We start from the raw sequence: 22759 nt of genomic DNA on the forward strand, positions 1-22759 counted from the left end.
TTATCTAAATAATTTTTTTGCTTCCACACTCGCGAGAAAAGCACTTTCTCCACATGTTGCATGCTATACTTTTCCTACAACTGCACAAATTTCAATAATTCAAGTAATGGAATTGATTCAAATCAAAATGCACGTGTTGACAGTATGTGCTAATTTATTGCGTTTCCATAGAAACGACTCAAAAGCCCAATTTCATTGGTCTACCAAGCGAGGTGTCGGCAAAGTGCCGTGAGAAATAATATTTCCCACAGTATGAGCAAAACATAGCTTTGAAATTGAGTAAGCTATGAAGAATTCGCTACTTATCATAGCAGTTGTAGGAAAAGTATAATGTGCAACATGTGGAGAAAGTCCTTATCTCACTCGTGTGTTTGCGGCACTCGCCTTTCAGGCTCGTGCCAGAAACTTGCACAATCGTGAGAAAAGTTGAACTTTCTCCACTTGTGGCACAGTATACTATTGTGAAGGATTTATACTGAGACTCCAAGAAGATTGTGATTCCTCACGGAAAATCATTTGGACAGACAAATCAAAATTTTGTCAACAGAAAATTTTCAGTAATGGAAGCTCAAAACAAATTTCAGGTCAGAATTAATGTGCTGTTTACTAATGGACAATCGAGCACATTATAACATGTGCGATGAAAATTTGAGTAGCTTTTATGAGAATTCTGAGAGAAGTAATTGGACTTTTTCTGTATGGTTTGTCACTCAATTGAATAAATAAAAATCGTTAATTTCAAATGGATGGAGCTCCAACTCGTTCAAGTAAAGAAGTAGATGTCAAGTTAACGGATTTATTTGAAGATCGTTGATGGGGAAATAGAGCTCCATTTCTTTGGCTGCTCAATCACCGGATCTCGAGATCCGGTGATTTAAGATTTTTATTTAAGTGCGGAACAAGGAATTATCTTGTTATGAAATACCACGATCTGAGAATTAAAATTGTTGCGGCTTCTGAATCTTACGTTAGTTTGGACCTCAGAGATTTGGACCCTGCCGAAATTTGTAGAGCAACACGTTAGAGAACGCCTTTAGAAATGATTCGAGGAAAACAGTGTATCCAACATTTGTAATTAGAAACTTATCAGTATTGAATTGTTTTTTTTATCCTTACTCTTGGAGAAAAAAAATCAGAGCATTTCTGAAAAGATAATTTACTTTACTGAATATCTCAGGAGATAAGAATTTTAAAGCAGTGGTATGTATATACAAAATTTTCCGACGTAGGTTCCACGACCAATAAAATATGGGTTAACAGTTGAAAAAAGAGTTGTAGAGATATATTCGAAAGTTGAAAGATAAAGTGGAGTTGGAAGAATTATGTCTATGTTTTGGCATAAAATAATACCTGCGCGAAAAGAAAACGGTTGCCATATGGAACTTAAGATTGAAAACATAACATTAATTATCAAATTCTTTTTTTTTTCACCATGACTTCTGAAAAATGGATGATACTTTAGTTATGTAAACGAGAATCAGTCCAATCTTTAGAAGAAAATGAGATTTTGCTCTGTATGTATCCTACATTACTTATGGTCTATTTTTTGACTCAGATTCCACCTGACCAATAAAAAAAATTGAAAAAAAAATGGTTTGGAGAATTTTGTCATGGCTGACCTTGACATTGAAATAGAGTGTATATTTAGTTGATTGTCATCTCTTCTGATAAAAGCTAGAAAATCAGAAATTGTCATGCAAAAATCTCAGAATTCTTTCAACATATGTATGAAGCCCTATTTGAGAAAATTTGAAGATTTCTGTGAAAAATATTCAAATGATATATAATATCATAGTAATGTAGAATTCAATGAGTAATCTCAGTAATCTGATCATGAAACACCGGCTGTCACCTACATTTGAAACACGTTAGTTGCTATCATTTCCGTTGAAACAAGACTTGTTTTTCTTTGGGATATTCTAATCAACACTCTTCATCAATCACCCTATTGACCCTATATATAGAATCTCAAACTTAGTTTGAAATTTTGTGTCAGAGCCATAAAAAATTCGAGCAGAATATCGAAACCAGAATTAGGAAAATAATGACCTGAAATTAGGAGCTTTCATGCGCCAATTACGCCCTTGGAGTCCAGAGAACTGTATACATATAGGTGAATGGACGAACGCTGAACAGCTCTTGACTTCACGTTGAGTGCTTTCCTCATTTTTTTTAATCTAAGTATTATTGTTTTCATTGTACCAAATACATGAGATTAGAATATTGTATAGAAAGCGAAAGTTTTATTCGAAATATTCTGTTCTCAAAAATATTTTTTGGCCATCATAAGTACAAGGTATGAGAAAGGTTAAGGAATATTACAAATCTGTCTACAAGACGTCCTTGAAAAGATTTTTTTTTAATCTATTATCAGGGATTTTTACGGTGTGAATATGGAAATGGATGGATTTTTAAGTACTGAACCTTTCGCTTTCTTTTGAAAGGAACACTCCGTATATTTTTTCGAATGTGATGTATAATGAGGTGTAGAATAAAATTCAAAAACATTTTTTGATTGTATATCTCCAAGGCGATTTGTAACCATTTTCGAATAATTAAACTTTAAAAATTGTAATAGCTGGAACACACTGTATAATCGAGCAAACGTAACAACATCAAAGAACAATGCTTTTAATAATATCTCATAATAATGACTGTTCACAAATTGATCACTCAGAATAGTGATGATTATCCAGGATAACGTTTTGTATTGTTTAATAATGGAGATCAAATGAGAGTTTTCAGGGGTCCGTAGTGTCTAAACTAGCCTATAGAAAAAACTCGGCTTTTTGAACTATTTGTTTGAAATGACTTGGAATATACCTAACATATCAAATTTTCACCCAATTTGACAGAGATCCACTTTCTCTGATAAAGTTTGCGGTATCGTTTCGAATAATGAGGTTGAACTCCAAATCCAATTTTCGTTTTGGGGTCAGTTTAAAAATATCGATTCAAAAATATTCGTCCATTCAAATATTTATTACTTTCATCGATAAATTTCATGGAAAGTTGTAAGTAAAAAATTTTTCGAGATTAATTGGAAAAATCTTATCAGTCAGGTAAAACATATGCGAAAATTGCCTTACTAGGACATCCGCTATTTTAGTACGAGGATATTAGACAAGCTCGAAGGAAGTACCTAATGGTAATTATAGCGCGGTCAAATGATCACGAAATTACGATTCTAAATTACATGCATATTAAGTGTATCATGAGGACTACATATTACGTTCATTTGGCGACATCGCATTTTTATATAAAACGGGTTTTTTATAACTTATGTAAATGTTATGGTCTTCGTCGGACTTGAAGCAAAACATTTCATTATGTGCAGATCTGATGGTTTTACTGTTTTAATGTCATTGCCCCATTTACGCGATCAACTGTACAATAATTCTTTTACCATCATCAGTTACCGAACTAGGTGATACTTTGATTTACATTTTATACAAGAGTGGAGCAATAGTGCTCCATTGGTCGATAAAACTTGAAAATTTTGAGCTAGGAGAATGATTCAAATATTGACGGAATCGATAATACTCAGCGCATAAGCTTAAATTATTTTTTACTCTACAGGCTGGCTCGAAAGTGGTGATAACAACCTGTTTTTTAGATGGGGATGCTGAATTTTCATATCATGAGCATAATCTTCATGAAATTCTGATTTCGAATTACTCCACTTGTCATCATTTATTTGTGGTTCCTTTTGGCGTAGGCCACTTTTTTCGACAAATTTCATGGTTATATTGGTTTAAACTGAAGATCATATCTTGAAAACCGTTGGACATAAATGTACGATTTATTTTTATTGAATTCCCGATAATATTTCAAGTCTTCAGAGAAAATACAGAACACTCTTTAGGTGGCCCGTAAGACACTACAATTTAAAAAAAACATAACCTTTACAAAATGTCAATAAATCCATTTTTTCAAATAGCATGACTTGAATTGTTTTGCCTGTCGGATAGCCAAATGAGCAACCCCCTTTTTCGTCTATACATGATGTGCCAAAAATGAATACCTAATCAAAATGCTTCACTCTTCTTGTTTTGTACTGAAGCTGGCAATATACTATCCACGCATACAATTTCAAAGGGATAAAATAACTCAACTTTACTCAGTATCTACCAGTTATATAAATTGAAGATAAGCCAAATCAAATGAACCATCTAAATAATTGAAAATATTCATTTTGACAAAATGAAATGGAGACTAAGTGAAAAAACAGGAATATATTCTGAATTCTCTTAAAGGAGTTCGAAATGACTACATATTCTCAGCTGAAAAAGTCTCATGAATATTTATCGCTAATATGATATGCTCAGAGTATTTCTTCAACTGAAAATAAGCAGTCATTTCGAACTCCTTAAGAGAATTAAGAATATGGTTCTTTTTGTTCCTCTCATTTTGTCGAAAATGTTTTCAAATTTTTGATTTGGGTTATCTTTAATTGATATTAAGATGAAAAAATTGCTTTCTCATTCGGCACTTTGAATTTTCAACATGCGAATTTTTGTCCCTAAAGTGCAACGCCGTAAATTAATCTAGATGCCTTCAATTTTCCATTAATTCTATTCAAGGTTGCTATAATGTATAATTCTATCAAAGGCTGTTCAAATTTTTACTCATACGGCCCTTTTTGTTTCAGAATTTCGTTTCCTCCCAAGATTATGAGGGTAAGTTATTTTTTTTTTCAACTGATGTCTTTCGATATATCATATAGAAAAAGATTTTTTGGTAGAAAATGGGGACAGAGCAATATGTATCGTTCACGATGAAAGTAATCCATATTATGCCATTATGGGTCAATCAATCAGGTCGGTATTAATGTTATTAACTTAGTAGGAGAAACTAACTCCTAATCAAGCTAATTGCAAGCGTTATGAAAAAGTGAATTCTAGATTAAGAATTCGGGAACCTGCATCAAAAAGTAAATATCGTTTGAAAGATATTTAAAAAATGCACTATTTTTAGTATAAATTCGGATCTAGGTAAGTACCATAACGTAAGCCGGGTACCTTAAATTTTTCTTAATATTTTCCCTGTGTTGTATTCAGGTCAACTTCATTTCCTTAATGAATTGGTAAATCGGTCTACAACATATTTTTCTCATTCTAAGCTAATATAAGTACTAGTGAGTGAGATTCCGTTGATAAGAGTAACTAATAACTTCAGCCTCAGTTGAATCCATACTCTACGACCTCAGATTTTCCTCAAATCTCGAGGTTCCCAGATAATGTACAGGGTGGGGCAAATTGAACAACTCTGAATGGAAGGCGAAGTCCTATTTCTATAATAGATAAACGAAAGCTGATGTCGGTGTCTGAGGGCAAATTTTCACGAGAAACTTAATGGCGAAAACCTAACTCCATAGCTATCACCGCAACATAGTTACAGGGTGTTTTTAAAAAAATTTTATTTTCAAAATATTGCTGTAACTTTTTTCTGTTGAAAATTTTTCATTTCTCTAAAAGCATGGGGGTATGGGGCACTCCGTATATTTCTACATATTTTGATAGAGATGAAAATTAGGTACCATACAAAAATATAGCATATTTGATATTTTTTTAAGTCATAGGAATAAGAACTCACATTTATTCGACATAATATTAATATTTCAAACATTCGCCTAAGAATATATCTTCAATTCCATGAATATCGAAAAATGAAACAAAATAGAAAATTTCAATTCATTCATTTGCTTTTTGCAGTGACAGACATTCAATGCACGTTTGCCAACTCCAATCTAAATACAATAACGAGCAGAGATTCCATAATCGCTAAACTAAGAAAACCAGAAGGATTCAAAGGACATCCGCTGTTTGCTGATGATAGAGGTGTAAATCCTGAATCGGATACCGCCTGCCAAATAAGGCCTGATCAGTCTGATGCAGCCGGATTGACTTACAACCTCAGAATCGCTGACTTCTCAAGATGCGGAGTTTTGAAGAGGAATGTATGTATTCGTTTTGATTATTTTACTATGACAAATTTTCGTTGATCGAGATCTACAGGAAGCCATTGCTTTTTCCAAAGACAAGGTACGAAACATATAGTTTAAAAATGTTCACATTTGCCCAAGAAGTACCCCTTCAAATGATAAACGTCTTAAATCTTTCAGCATACCTACGCAAAATTTTTTAGACAAAAATTCAATCGATTATCATCTTTATCAACCATTAGTCCAACTGGGGCAAGGGGACTGAGGTGGCTTTGGATATGCTGAAAGTGAATAAACACACAAAATTCAAACAAAAACGGACTGCTGATTTCCAAATTGTGGATATCAGAACTTTAGGCCAATATTCATTAATCACCCTGTATCTCCGAAACTATTTAGAATACAAAACAAGCTACTTCTCTGAAAAGCCTTGATGATCTGCTTTCACCAGTAGGCTATGGCCAACCACTCATGTTACACCTTGTATAGCAGAACCGTGACATACAACATCCCTGATTTTACTAATAGATATATCTCATGTTTCAGGGATTCGTACACGTAAGAATATGGTTCCCACAATTTCCTGGAGTAGTAATGCAATCAGATCAAGAACTGATTATAATGTGCAAACCTCCCGAGCCAACAATAATAGAGAACAAAGCAGCAGGTTTCGCAGGGAGCTTGTGAGTAAATTGAATTTTTCTATTCTAATATGTTAAAATAGTACTCGGTAAGATTTTGTTGGATAAGACCTTTTTTTTCGCCACATATAGATAGTGAAAAGAGTTCGAGTTTCCTGGTTTGTCAATGAATGGCACCATTTAATAACTTGAAATTTTTCTTTTACACTAAACAATTCGATGTACGGGAAATCTACTTCCTTTTCAACCGATATAGTCCAACATACGGTTGAAGCGACTAATTCGATTTTCAAATCATACCGCAGGTGTGACTATCCCCACTTCGCCATTGAACGAGAACACCCGTTTATAAGATATCGTATCATACAGATGTTTTGATTTTTGCACTGTTCCACTGGACTATAAGTTTTCTCTGGAATGACGTTGAATATTCTTTGTTCCCTAATGTATTTTTCAAACCTGTTGAAAGTTTAAAGTATCGATTTTTTCCGTATCAATACATGCCATTTGATTGATTTTCGAAAGCATCCTGCCTTAAAGTAGTATGTATTTAGAAATAAATTTGCACAAGTCATTAAAATAGAGAATAATATAGACAAAGAACAAGTGGACGGCAGACCACATATATTTTAGGAAAGTCTGAAATTTTCTCAGCGAGTTGACCTGTTTTCTATTTAATATTTGAAAATTCTTCGTTTCTGCGTTTTGGGTGGATCGAATTCTCATTGGGACACCCTGTATATTTTCATTGCTCATTCAATAATGATATTCGTCCTAATGCATACGTATATTTTTTTCAGTCCTCATGGAGCTAGAGTGTCAGGCGTAGTTGAAGAAAGTCCTGGAAGATTGGAGTACGAAGTAGCTCTATACAAAGAAGCCCCAGCAGCCAGACTATCGAATTCCACTTACATGGGAAACAACGAACTTCCAGTAGACCAGGCGGTCCCCATTGGCACAAAATTACAACTGAGAGCAAGGATTAATCCAGATTCGGCCTGGAAATACGTAAAGCTCATGGAAGTAGCTGTCAGTCCTGATCCAGATGAACCACATACACCGGGGAGTGTTGCTCTGGTCAAGGATGGGTAAGTTCGAAATAAAAAATATGTATTTCAAAACTTAATATTAGGTGTACAACTTTGCTTCCGCCGTTTTGGCATGGAAATGAATTTTTGGAATGGAAAACGGCCTGAATGCCTAGAAAATCGGCATTTCAGGGCGAATAAATCAATTGAGTTCAGACCAGTCTACAACTACAACATATGTTCAACACTTGCACCGTCAACGAGAAGATTAGATTTTCACATCTGTTCCCGAGACCGACGAAAAAGTACCTGCAAGTGACCAGCGACCCTAAGAATCGATTAGACAAATTATCATCTTCTTCAAACTCTATTAGTGGGTTAGAAATAAATTGAATAAGTGTTTTTATCCTTTTCTTTTATTTCCCTAAATTGTCCTTGGCTGTGAACTACTTTAGTCACAGTATAACCCACAATTCAATTATAATTAATTCCATCTTATAAATGACTTTTCAGATGCAGAAACAGCGATTTCGCATCCATCATCCCACACCAACCAGCGAGGTACAGAGACCACCATAATGAAGTTTTTCTAGATTTTGAAGCTTTCCTGCTCAGTTCGATAAAAGAGAGATCAACACTTTGGATACACTCCCAGATCAAAGCATGTATGGAACCTATAGATTGCCAACCTGACTTCTGTTTAGATCTCTACGAGCCATCTGGTCATGGTAGGAGAAGGAAGAGAACGGTGGACAACAAGAAAGATACAACTACCGGGTTCATGGAACATTTGTCACACAATGGAACACAGTTCAAAAAAATTAAGGAAAATTTGGAATATACCGTTCTGATGCCTGGAGAATTCTTCCATAAATCATCTGTTGTCGAAACTTCCTGCAACAGTTTTTTGGTGATAGCGGCCATTCTAGGTTGCCTATTGTTCTTATCTGCTTTTATAATGTGCTGGATGGCTTCAAGATTACACTCAACGCTTTCGGGAAAGACTATAGACCAATTAGTTAGAGAATCTAGGAATTATTCAGAAAGTTGTTACACGGGGAGACCAACAACTCAATGAAATATTTCTAATTGAGATGTTACAGGTAATTTCTTCGATATGAAGGTACAAAATGGTGGATGATCACACAGGGCCCTAAAATCTCTGCTGCTCACAATTCAAAGCGATTTTAGAAGAGGCTATCATTTTTCCTAAGCTTAGGGCCACTGTAAGTCTCAATCGGCCACTGAATGTACTGTTACCTCATTTCATTCGTAGTCACTTGAAATTTTACCTGTGTTATTAAGTCATCTCGTTTTCTGAACATTTATATGGTTAAAATTGCAGTTCATAAATTTTGGTTACAAATGATTTTCAAACTGTCAAACTGAAGAAATCTTTCCTGATTTAGAAATATAGGTATATTATTTTATATGGTCATATATTACAATATACTTTGAGTCAGCTCTACGTGATAATTAGCATTTCCGAAAAAATACGACTTCAACATAGACTCATTGTTATTTAGGATGTTTTATTGAAGAAACACAATTATGTCAAAACGGAATTGAAAAGCAGAAAATATATTCTGTATTTCCTTTTATTCGACAATAACGAGACTAAATAATTATGCAGCAAGGTGAAGGAAAAAGCTTCAAAGATCATCAAAACCTAGTCTGAATCACACAATTGCTAATTGCGTGTGAAACCACTCTATAAATGTCAATCCAAATTGATATTTAAGTTTGAATAATTTGAAAAAAATAACTTTGTTTATTACCATTGTATAAAGATTACCCAGTAGGATGTTCATCGCCGTTATCCAGAAAAGAAAAGTGATATTATAAAGAAAAGTCTCGAAAGCTTCGACATGTCATAACTTTCAACTTTAATACAAACTATAAAATACAAAAAACTCAATCAAATGTCCAAATAATGAAAAAGAAATATCTTCCTCTTCTTATGATCCAAAATATTTTTTTTTATCGAGTAAATCCTTGAAAGAGAAAAATCAAAATGACAAATATTTGCTTCAATGATTAAAACGATTTGAATAACTCCAAAGAACATCTTAAATATTGAGATTATCTAAATCCTGATTATGAAAGAAAGTTTAGAAATTGCAATTCCTCATATACGCATCACAAGTTTCAGTGGAAAGATTTAATGAATTATGCAATTTTTGACCTTATTCCGTGAGTCATTCGATGATGACGTTTAGTTTGAAAACCATTTTCACCCAAATGGCGTTGTCTACTATAATCTCCATGCAATGGTAAAACCTTGATTTGTTTAAACATATTTGTGGTTAATATTGAACCTTTGAAGAAAATAATTTCATGCCAAACTTAAAATAGTCTGTTATAGAATAGAATAATTTATTGTTAAATATTTATTTATTGAAGGTATTTATTTTTTAGCAGATAATCTATTCATTTTGTAAATATATCATATAGTAAGGTGGAAACATGAGAAATAATGTTTCCGTTAGAATAGGAAATTTATGAAGAAGTGAACATATTTTATGTGAGGTTTGAAATAAATAGATAGAAATTGTTGTTCTGAAGGTAATTTAATTAGAGATCATTTTCTGTTCCAAGAAAACATCATGATAATAATAGCTCGAATTTATTGCAAATAGTATGGTATAAATCGACGAGATAACAATAGAAATTAAATAGAAATATATTAACATGGAAACATCTCATAGTACAATAGTATATAAAAATAAAAACAATTAAAAACGTAAAGATAAAACAATATCACGATTGGCAAACTTGTGTATCCTGCAAGCTTACAATCAGATGATATCCAAATGTAAAAGTGTTATTTGGCTAAAATAAATTCAACACTGACATAAAAACTTTGGCTTGAATATCCTAAAAATATGAAACTCAGATTAGACCAAAAAAAATAAAAATTGATTATTTGAAACACTTATAAATATCATATAGACCAGAATTAGAACATGAACTATATAATAAGATGCTTACTGGGTCAATGAAAAATGTGAATTAAAAATACATATTTCGAAAATATCCCATCCAAATTTCATCCATTATGGAAGAAAAATTTTAATAACTAATAATATCCAATACTTCCATAGAAGTATAATTAAATTTGAATTAATGAAATGTATCCAATTTCGATAAGAATAAAAAGCGATTAAATTTTTATAAAAAAATACTCGAGTCACATCGAGATAAAATAGGTTTCCTTCAAGGTAAGAACTTAATATTCTAGATAGAAATAATACAGTAAATAAACAGAAAAATATTTCACCTGGTGTTGACTCATGATGAGACCTCAACTACATCTTCTTTGTGATTGTTATTTTTTTGAGCTTCGAGCGCTTTGATTAAATCCATTTCCTTTTTCTCTTTTTTAATATTTCTAGCCTCGAATTCTATACGGTTCCTTATAATTCTCTCGACAATTTTTTCAGTGGTCATGCTATTACCAGAGTTTATCGTTTTGAATTTCCCGATTTCCTTGGGATAGAGGAAAGGGTCTCGACCATCCTCGTCAGGTGCAACCGGCGTGCTCCCATGAGCGACCATATGTACTTTAAAATGATCCATAAGGTCTTTTGTAACAGAATATGGGGCACCGATCACCACCTCTGACACATATCGACAAGCTAGCACACTCAAAACGCGCTCATGCAGGTTCATTATTGGGTAATTGGAACCTTTGTACCTATTTACAATTGGGTCTGTGTGCAGACCGACAATGAGATAATCTCCGAGCTGTCTCGCTTTTTCTAAGAAATCCAAATGGCCAACGTGAAATAGGTCAAAAGCTCCAGATACGTAAACTACCCTGTCGGTAGGAAGAGGTGGCCTCCCATCGGAGAACTGAATTATTTTCTGTGTAGTAGGAAGGAACTGTGAGCAGCCGGTCCATGGTGACCGTGCCGAGGAGTCTTGACCCATTCTCGATGAGTGATGGCTGTCTACTGTATATTCATACTGACCTTGGCGGAAATGGTTCCGAGTTAAAAGAAGCATCCTGCCCACTAGATCCGTTGTAGAAACACCTGCAGTTCTCTCCACCTCCCTGAAAACATCACGACATCAATTAGGATTGAATAAATACAACAAGACGCCGGGTATCAAACTTTCCAAACTGTTTCATTTTATATGGAGTTTGAGAAAATTCCGAAAGCTCGTCGATTCAAAATTGAGGGAAATATCGATTCAGCTAATGCGGATGATTAACTTAGAGATTTCAAATGACACTATAGGACATATATACGAAGCTTTTGGATACTTATTCTCGAACCGTAAAAAATTCATATTAATTCTCAACAAATAATAATAATAATAATTTTTTTCCTCCAATGCAATTGGTTTTCTCAGATGCTCGAAATCAAGAAATAAAATTCGAATTCCTCAAAAAATATGTACGAACCAACAAAGAAACTGCAACACCCAGGAGGAGGTGTTTAAATTTGAATTTTTTTATTGGTAAAATATAGAGATAGTATAGCAAGGAGTAAATGATTGAATTTGGAGAAAAAAATTGTGAAGGTTTTTTCATGTAAACAATTTTTGTTACTTAAATATTGTAGTCGTTTTTTGCAAGTTTTTCAAATTTTACAACAAACCAGGTATTCGACGAGATCCAAAGTCGATATTTAATTGTTGTTAAAATGCCTTGAGCACGTGTACGCAGAATTTATCGCCAGCTAAGTAAATTTGAAAAATGTCGAATTATTGGTCATTTCGAGAAATTGCTAACCGTATATGAACAGAAATCCAACTACTGTTATGAGATATTGTCAAGCATGGTTTGGTAATGCCCAAAATCAAAGTCGATAACCGCCAGATAAGGTCTTTTGGACTACAGCATTATCGACCCCATCTTGTGTTACCTCTGACGGTTGAGCATCGCCAGCAACGATTACAGTGGTGCAGACAACGTCAACATTGAAATGTGGAATGACATCAGGCCGTCATGAATCTCGATTATCCACGAGTGCACATGAGCACATGATGGGCGAAGAAGGGTTAGACGACGTCAGGGAGAAAGACGTGAACCTCAATTTGATGTTGAGCGTCATGTACACCGGACAGTAAGCGTTATGGTATGGGGTGCTATACACATGCAATTAGGTCACCTTTAGTCTTTATTCGAGGTAACATGGCAGCGCTGCGTCACCTTCAAAAAATAGTGGAGCCATATGTTCTCCCCTACCTTAACCTGATAGTGAATCCAATATTTCAGCAAGATAATGCCCGACCTCATGTTACCAAAGATAGTTTAAACTTTTTGGAAGCAACCCATGTGAATATTTTGCCATGGCCGACGAGATCCCCCGATCTTTCACCCATAGAGCATTTTAGGGACATCATGGGTAGAAGGCTTGGAAATTTACCCCAGCCCCCACGGACTTTAGCGGCTCTGAGACATGAAGTACAGGTAGCTTGGGATAGTATCCCTCAAGAAGAAATAGACCATCTTATTGCATCAATGCCGAGACGAGTTGGGGAGTGTATAGATAATCGCGGTGGACAAATACATTATTTAAATTTATTAAAAAAAATTGTAAACCTTTAGTTTTTTCTGAAAATTTCAATCATTCACTTATTGCTATACTATGTTTTACAAAAAAAAATTTTAATTTAAACAGCTCCTTCTAGGTGTAGCAGTTTCTTTGTCAGTTAGTACACTTTATTATTTTGTTCGCCTATAGAGCTACAAATATTTGTTGGTTAGTTCTTGTTGAATAATAGCGGTAAATATTCGATTTAAAAAGATATCCGACAAAATAAGGGATCTTCAAATAAAAGTTGGCCGCCTCTATTCAAATAAAGTAAGGAGGTCTGTATAAAAAATACGCCTTTAAAATCTTGATACTAAATTTTGAATCACTCTGTATAACACTATTCAATTCTAACTCGTAAATATAAAAGAGCACTTATGCAGCCTGATATTGTATCATATAGTCACCAACATTCACAAATGAAAGAAAAACATCGGATCAATTTGATTGATCTAGTCACTAGTGAGATTAAGTAATTGCTAAAGTGTCCGTAGATAAAAAGAAGTTGTGACGAGGATGTTTGATTCACAAAGGACTCGTGAATAATATTTCCTAATAATATCGGTTCAGTACACTAACTGAGAAAGGTTCCTTAATAAACACATCCTATTTATCTTTGAAATATTTGCTTTCTCGAATTCTTATTATGCTTAATCGAATAAGATTTATAAGATCACCGATAACATTGTGAACTAAATTTAATAATGTGAGTGTAATGAACATCTTCATTTCATGTTCTCTTTGCAACTATTGACACAATCATCAATTAATTATTCAAATCGATATTAAATATTTCGATTACTTTCTCTATAATATTATTTTAGAATTCAGATCAGTCTTACGCAACCTGTAAGATTCCGTTGATTTTCCTCAACGAGACGAATTTTCAGGGTCATTAACATCCTGTATCTCGCAAACAATTTTTTTCGTTTATGATGACTCTCTGCAATCTCACAGTATGGCGCCACACGTTGTACAACACTCGGGATATACAGAGTAGACCACGGTCGATGGCATCCTAGAATTTTACAGGAAAGGTACGATTTTGTTGAAAATTTGATTTTTTGTGTATGAAACAGCTCTAGCGATCTAAAAGATCGACGTTTCAAAGAGAACACCCTGTATATTATTACTTTTTTCGGTTCGACGTAGCCTCTTAATTATGTATGCATTTACTTGGAATCCTAGACAGCTGAAATTTCGGGTATGGATTACCAATATTTCCTGTATCATTTACGTGAATAAAATACTTCCCTAATTATACAGGATTGTTTAAAATCACAGGCTTCAGCGAGACATACTAAAATGATAAAAGTGCGTTTTTTCAAATGGAATGACCATGAAATGATTAGATGTATCGAAAGAAAATGAAGAATCCTTTCATTTGATAAAAATAAATATAAGCATTTTTCAATTTCCACAGATTTTTAATTTATTCAACAATTGTTTCGCCGTCTAAGAGGCTCTATAAAGAATAGTACACACTGCAAAGTGTTACACTTTGCAATGTGAACTATTATAATTAAAAATCAGTGGAAATTTCCATCAAGTAAGAAATGAATCCTTAAAAAATGAAGAATCCTTTCAGACGATATTCCTATCCCTAGATTGTAAGGTTTCCTAATTAAAAGCAATTTTTCATCCCAATGGCAATATTAGGATACCTCCATTTTAGTTTTACATATTCATGAAATGTCATAGAACTTTTAAATTATGATAATTCGACAATCAGCACCGATTCTTGAATTCTTATTATGCTTAATCGAATAAGATTTATAAGATCACCGATAACATTGTGAACTAAATATAATAATGTAAGTGAAATGAACATCTTATTTCATGTTCTCTTATTTGTTATTGTTATTTGTATTCTATTCATCAACATATACTTAATTGATAGATGATTCAAATGGGAAGCAATAATTTTCCAAATGAAGTTGTTAGGAAATTGTTCATTCTTTTGTTCATTTGTTCTAAGTCGCTAAACCGCTAAAGATAGGGACAAGGAAGTTAATACATAAATAATCAAGAGGCTATGGCAAACTGGAAAAAAAATAAAAATATACAGGATTTTCTATTCAAAAAATCGAAATAGAGGGTACTTTTTGATATAAGTAGCATCACCGTAAACTATAAAAATGATCAAAAGTTTCAGTTTCATATGCAAAATCAACCACGTGCCAATCTATGATAATCTGTGAACTTGAGATAATTAAAATATTCGGTCTCTTGATCTAACACCGTTAGATTTTATCCTTTGGTCACGTTTAAAGAACGACATTCATCAATTTGAAAATATTGAAATGTTGAAAAACTAACGGTGTTGAATCCGGAGACCTTGGTGGCCACCGAATATTTTAGATAGGCACTAGGTTGATTAGCCATGTGAAACTGAGACTTTAGATGATTTTTATAGTTTGATAAGAAATTTATATATCATGTGCTATATTTTTGAAAAGGGAAAAAAAGCGATTTCATCTATTACATAAATTGTTATGGTTTTTAATTCTCTTGGAAATCGAGCCCAAAAATTCATTTTTTGCTAGCTCAAAGGGGTTCTGAGATCCCCTCTCTAAACAATTCTATTTGGGACACCCGATACAAAGTTTGGTCATCGCAGGAGCGCCAGATGGGAAATGAATGTTTGACTAATACGCGGAAAGTCTCGTCTTGGTAATCCCTGAAAGAGATAGCTATCCATCTAGCGGACTATTCAAAATGAAACCTCTTATTGAAGACGCCTGTATAATCTGCACCACGGAGAAATCCGTAAATCCGGCAACAAGGAGGATAATTTCATCACCAAAGTAAGACAGTCATAATGTCGATTTATAATGCTGTAGTTTTTGAGGGGAGTTTTGTCCTCGAAAAAACCTGAAGACGATCTTTCGACCGGTAGTTCTAGTGTTTACTAACAGACATAATTAGATTCGAAGATAGATTCGTCATCAGTGAGCCGAATCTCATACACTTGAAAAAAAAACGAAACAAGTTGATATTTGGTAAAATTTGAAGTCTCATAGTTTTCTTATTTTGAGATGAATTTTCGAAATTCTTTCAGTTAACTGTAGACAAATTATTAATTTCAATTTACATATTCAATATTTTGTTGAATGCTGGCTTATTAGTCACTATACAGGGTTAATCCGAAGTTTTTTGTTAAACCCTAATTTTGAAACATCCTGTGGAATAATTTCGAGGTAAAACTTTTTCAAATTGCCAATTTTCATCAAGAATCATTCCTTCTCAACATTTTGTTTTTTTTAATTATGGCTTTAAGTGCACTTCTGAAAGACAAATAAATAGTTTACCCAATTTGAAGAAATTTTTAAGTTATGGCTTTGCTCATTGTGCCATAATGTCAGTGCGAAAACTCAGTTTATGACTTCCAATGAGATGGCAACAATATGTCGTTCAGTTATAATGATAAATCAATGAGTTCAAAATGTTATTTATTGAATTCAAGTCAAAAATCAAAACATATCAATTCAACTGTAGCATGAATAATCAAAAGGAACGTTCTTATTTCAATTCAGATTAATATTTTTTCTGCCTTCATAGGTACGTGGGTTCATACTGTCGATTAGATTTCGAATAGCATCTTGAGGAAAATTTCATTTCTCAAAATAAACCGTTTATGGCAATATCATTTCTCTCTTAAAAATGAACTAGTGCACATGAAGCAAAAAACAAAAAGTTGAAAAGATATGAATCTTGATGAAAATTGGTAATTTGAAAAAATGTGATCACGAAATTATTCCACAGGATGTTTCAAAATTAGGGTTCAACAACAAACAGCTGATTAACCCTGTATAGTGAAATTAATAATTTTATCAACAGATTACTGAAAAATTTTGAAAATTGAGCAGAAAATGAGAATACTATGGTAATCCAAATTTCACTAAATATCAACTTGTTGCGTTTTTTTGCACCCGAGCGTAGTTTCGAACTATTCCCAGTTCGAAATTCTAAAATTACAAGATTCGTGACGAAATGATGGAGTGCTCTGTTCGGCGAAAGATTGCTCAGAAATAGGAAACAATCAATAAGCGAGATTATTCTCATTTGAATCATTTTCCTTTCATTATAAATGCGTTTATTCATTTGGGCTTCCTCAACTCTTCTACCTTTCACGATAAACATGCCACCGACTAAAGTCCAAATGATCTGTGCCTAAAAATTCCATACTATCGATATCTAGCGACCTCTTTTAATCAATGACAATAATTAATTGTGTAATTTTTATAATTCACTCGAAACATCAAAATGTAATTATCGACTATAATAATGTTTATGATTACTCACACATTCAAAATTGATCAAGTATTCAGTAATCAACAGTTTATAATCTATTCGAATGGATATTATAAATATCCTTGACGACGAAAAAGTTCAACAGGATATTATACCTACTTATCATTTTCTAATGCATGAATTGATAAACTCTAAGTCCCCATGGATAGATAAAATTTCATTGGAGTAATACATATTTTTTGGTGTTTTGCCTATGAAAATTCTGCTTTTCTCCAAATTCACCTAATATATCATATACAGGGTGAGTCAATAGTGGAGAAACAATTAAAATTTTGACGGAATCGACAGTATTCAGCGTTTAAGTTCAAATTATTTTTGAATCTACAGTCTGGTCCGAAAGTGGTGAAACACGATACTACCACCCTGATTTTTTAAATGATAATGCCCAATGTTTATGTCGTACTCATAATCTTCATGAAATTCTGATTTCGAAATACAGCACTTATGTTAAAATTTCATGGGAATAATGGTTTAAAATGAAAATCATGTCTTGTTCGAGATGGTTGAATGATTTTTTTTTTGAATTCCCGAAAAGTTTACAAGTCTTTTGCAAACGTCACTCTACAAGTGATCCGAAAGACAAGGCAATTAAAAAAAAAAGTTTAAAAGGTGTTGAGAAGTCCATTTATTCAAATGGCATGCCATTTTTGTCTTCAAAGAGATAAGATAACTCAATTTTTAAACAGAGTTGAATAATCTTATCCCTATGAAACTGTATGCGTGGAAAGTTTACTGCCAGTCTACGTATACAAAATACGAAGCATTTTGAAAACTATTAATTTTAGGCACAACATGTCTAACAAAAAATGAAGGCTACTCGCTAGGGTAACCGACAGGCAAAAAAAATCATTGTCATTTTTGAAAAATTGCAGTTTCTTTGGGACCACCTGTAGAGTAATCCGTGAATTTACAGAACACTTGAAAACTTGTAGGGAATTCATTGAAAAAATGTGGCCTACATCAAGAAGTAACACAGATAAATTATGACAATTACAGGAATTCGAAATCAGAATTTCATGGAGATTATGAATATGATATAAAAATTGGGCATTCTCTTCAGAAAAAAAGAGTGTAATGGTGAAGTCGAAAATAATTGTATTCCGTCAAAATTTGAATCTTCTAGCCCAAAATTTCTTAGAGTTATCGACCGATCGAGCAGTATTGACTCGTCCTGTATAATAAATACAATTTTAATTGTTATACCAGCGGACCTAGCCAGACATTTGACCTTCATTTGGGTGGCAAAATTTATTGCAAAATAGATAATAATCACCAATTTAATTCTTATGACTTCCATATTTGCATTTTCGAATATTAAACCTAATGTTTGTTTCAGGTTGAAATTTCAAACTTGAAATAAATTAATGTTTGTTTTTTATGTTTAAATCACACATATTTATATCGAAAATTAAAACTTTTACCATTTTTAGCAATACAGAGTTAGAGTAAATTCAAGATCAAGACAACGCCATACTACCTCAACTAATTACCTAAAACCAAAGCTTATGTACCCTTTTTGAGCGCTCGTTCCCCAAACAGAGCGCTATATCAGGTCGTCAAGATGTTCGAAATTTCAGCCGGTATTGGCCTCAAACGATAAGGTTCTACTCGAATCGACGAATTTAAGAACGAAAATAAAGATAATACTCGAAGACCTTGAACTTGAAAATTTTCACTGTAGTAGGCACGAGGTCAGTACGTTTGTTGGCAAAATCCTACTAGGAATACCGTATAAATATGATATTTCGAGTTTTTGTTTTGCAGATATATTTTATATTCAAAACTACCAATTCCATCGAAATTAAATGTTGAATTCAGATGTAAAATAATACTTTCTCTAATTCTGTGGTTATTCCGTTCATTCTTCCACATCTTGTAGAACAAAATCGTGCGAGAATATATCAGAAACGCACAGTTTTCATGGTTATATTTTATTATTCTATGTTGGTACTCCGAACTTTCCGCCACGGCTTTATCTGTCAATTCATCAATTTGCTTTAAAGAAATCAGTTCTGCCAACCAACATTTTTCAATGCAAAAATCACTAAAATATATTTATGGAAATATTTCATTAATTTCAATGAAAATGCAATGAATTAGAGAAAATAATGTATAATACTCGTACAGAAGGCTCATTCTACCACTCGTTCATTCCAAAACTCGCCACTTCGTGGCTCGTTTTTGAATTTTGAACTCGTGGAAGAATATCAATGCCTTCTGCACTTGTATTATAAATAACTATTCAAGGTTTATGCAAAATTTCATGCTGATGACGTCACCTGAACCAGTGAAAATTAAAGAATAATATCGAAAACACCACAAAACAACAGAGTTCAGATTTTGGGTGTAGATGTGGTAAAATAACAATTTCAAGCTTCTTACAAAATTTCAAACAGATCACATCACCATAACCATAGAAAATTTTAGAAGAATATCGAAAATTAATATGTACCAAGTATTTCTGTTATTATAAATCTGATTGGGTTGTATAGGTAGAACAACTTCAAGATTCGTGCAAAATATCGTGTTGAAAGCGTCGTCAGAACCATTTGAAATTCAAGCAGAATATGTAAAAAAAAAAATGTTTATAACCTTGTTTAACCAAATATTTAGGAAATTACAGGTTCTGAGATCTGATCTTTTTTTTTCTATTATATTCCATTGATTGTAAACTGGAATTTCAGTTTCTTAAACTACATACAGTATGTGTATAAAGTAAGGAACAAAATTCATAACTGCATTATTGAAAGAATTTCAGCAAAACGATCGGACAGACCAATTTTAGTTTTCAAGTAACAACCTTATACAATGGTATAAAAATGTTACTTACCTATGTAATTGGTTTTAACAGAGTGGCAGCACAATTTTTTTTTTTGAATGATGATTTGAATGAAATTTTGCATTGAGTTTGACAATATTATTTTAGATACCTATTTACCTAGATTAAAAATCGCAACTCTGCCGGTTGAGTTGTCACAAGAAGATTAAAAGAATATTTTGATCCTCTTCTTGAATTTTCTTTGGTCCTGATGACGTGATAAACATAAAATTTTGCATAAAGCATGAAATTGTTATGTTTCGAAAAGATTAGAAAAACAATATTCCAAACGCAAAATTGTTTATTGCTCATTTTCTTCGAAATTCTAAAGTTCTAATTAAATCAGTTTCAAGTTCTTACTTGTATCTTTCAGCCTTCTTCACTTTGTGATAGGTATCGACCCCATCAGCAGTCATGGTGATGTCATCGCCGTGCACACAAAAATCACAACCATTCATATCTAGTGTCTCTAAAGAAGTGATGTATGGTGCTCCTTCGACCACCTCATCAACCCATTTTATTGCTCTGACCATTTTATATCGCTCTTCCTCAGTGAAAACGGGTGGTCCTTTATGCTTAGCTATTTCCTCATCTGTGTGCACACCCACAACAAGATAGTCGCCTAGGGCTTTGGCTTGGCGTAAAGAATTGGCATGGCCAAAATGAACCATATCGTAACTGAAAACAAAGACCGTGGGTTAGAATATTTGAAAGAAAGACTCACATATTCTCAAGTAGGTCTTTTCATTCTGATTTTAATGACTTAGAGACTTTTCTAACTTAGAGAATTTCTAATTTTCTAGTTTCTATCAGAATACATTTTTTTTATGTAGTTTTTTTACTCTTTGTTTATGGTACTGTATCTGGAAATGGTGAATTAGTTTGTCACTGGTTATTTCGCAGCAGGACAGTTTGTTAGTTTTTAATTGATTCACCCCAGAGGTTGATTAAAATATTCAATCTATTAATAATTTTATATAGATACATTTATTATGTTCCGACAGTTCAAAGAACCGGATTTTGGGTAATTAGAGGTTTTCTTTCATCTATAAATCGAAAAAAATTAAAATTTTCAACTCACCACCCATCGCACCATACTCTCACGGATTTATGACCATTAAGTTTTTCTTCTGGCTGCATTTTCCAAATCTTAATCCTGTTTGAAGTAGGAAATCAATAACACTTTCAAATATTTCCTAGCAACCTTGCGATGTTTCAGCAGTCAAGTCAATGTCTTTGCCCTGTATACACACCACTTTTGTTGAGATTGAGATATGTTGTGATTAATTATGTTTGAATGTAATGAAATGTTTATATATCTCAATTATCAATTCTCCCACTACCATAATAACAAATGTTGACAAATAGAAATGACATAATATTCCACTTCTTCTTCTATGTTCGTTTCGCTTTTTACCCAGAAAAATAGGCGTTTCGTTTCGAGTCAGCTGATCTGATTTGGACATTTGACAGTAACCTAGGGATGTGTGGTTCGTTCAATTTCGACGACCCGGGTCGAACCAGATCAATAGCTCTGACGACCCGGTTCAAAAGACCCGTTCAATTGACCCAATGGTTCTTTTCAGCTCACTAGCTCAGATCGAACCATGCACGATTTGCGCATGATTCAAAGATCCGTAGATCTGGTTCTTTCGTTCCTTCTTTTCTTTACCTGGTCAAGTTAAGGTTAAGAATGTTTTTGTTAAGTTAAGATCACCTTTGTATTTGTGGATCGGTATGTTTTTAATAGGATCGAGAATTCGTGATAATGATATATTCGAGACATGATAATAAACATAAAGGAGATAATCCATTATCAAGAAGTTATAAGTTACCGAATTGGCCGAATATAATGAATTGAGTTAATTGAGTTGAGATCTGATCCATGTAATGATTATGAAAAAATTTCATAAACCAATTTATGTCTCGTTCAAATTGAATGATTGCGGACTATTCGAGGTTTTAGCTACTAATTAATCATGAATGTATAGTTTTAACTAAACCTACATTCATGTTTCTGAAAAATTTTTATCGAAAAATAATAAACAATATATGTACATTAACACATTTTCAAGATATCATAATTGGTAATAATCATGAGAGGGAGCCATTACAGACAGTTACTATCTATCATTTTTGTTCAAAACCGGGTGCCCACTGCCGAGCCGATGATTCATCTGCGAAATTGATGTATTTTATTACTACCAGATGTTTCTTTGCGGTCAACCCATCCGAAATAGTCTACCTAGACTAGAATAACGAACCATTCCATGGATCTTTCGATCTTTGGGACCTAAAAGATCCACAGATCGAATGAACTGAACGTAAAAGTTTGACTCATCTGGATCGGTTCGAACGAACGAATCATTTTCAGCGAGACGACCCGATCGAACCATTCGTTTTGAAGACCCGGGTCTTTTGATCCGTTCGTTCGTGAACGACACATCCCTACAGTAACCGTCATTCAA

The 22759-nt window shown here is 33.4% G+C and overlaps 2 protein-coding genes across 4 annotated transcripts; one reads left to right on the forward strand and one right to left on the reverse strand.

Annotated features, from left to right (window-relative positions):
- Positions 1–560: 560 nt before the first annotated feature.
- On the forward strand, positions 561–10508 carry LOC123673450. The gene is made up of 6 exons (XM_045607934.1): positions 561–584; positions 4652–4679; positions 5715–5959; positions 6491–6627; positions 7386–7673; positions 8127–10508. The coding sequence occupies exons 1-6, from the start codon at positions 561–563 to the stop codon at positions 8689–8691; spliced, it is 1287 nt and encodes a 428-aa protein (XP_045463890.1). The 3' UTR covers positions 8692–10508.
- LOC123673833 (ethanolamine-phosphate cytidylyltransferase) lies at positions 10224–21631 on the reverse strand. 3 transcript variants are annotated; one of them, XM_045608538.1, is made up of 4 exons: positions 21373–21631; positions 20652–20969; positions 11588–11670; positions 10224–11536 (listed from the first exon to the last, which is right to left on the reverse strand). In XM_045608538.1, the coding sequence occupies exons 1-4, from the start codon at positions 21429–21431 to the stop codon at positions 10905–10907; spliced, it is 1092 nt and encodes a 363-aa protein (XP_045464494.1). In that variant the 5' UTR covers positions 21432–21631; the 3' UTR covers positions 10224–10904. The 3 variants fall into 3 exon arrangements, with proteins under 3 accessions (XP_045464494.1, XP_045464493.1, XP_045464492.1); XM_045608537.1 differs by having other exon boundaries at positions 10224–10490; positions 10894–11670; positions 21373–21629; XM_045608536.1 differs by having other exon boundaries at positions 10224–11670; positions 21373–21629.
- Positions 21632–22759: the final 1128 nt, after the last annotated feature.

Source organism: Harmonia axyridis, chromosome 2 (genome assembly GCF_914767665.1).
Source record: "Harmonia axyridis chromosome 2, icHarAxyr1.1, whole genome shotgun sequence".
Lineage (NCBI taxonomy): Eukaryota > Metazoa > Arthropoda > Insecta > Coleoptera > Coccinellidae > Harmonia > Harmonia axyridis.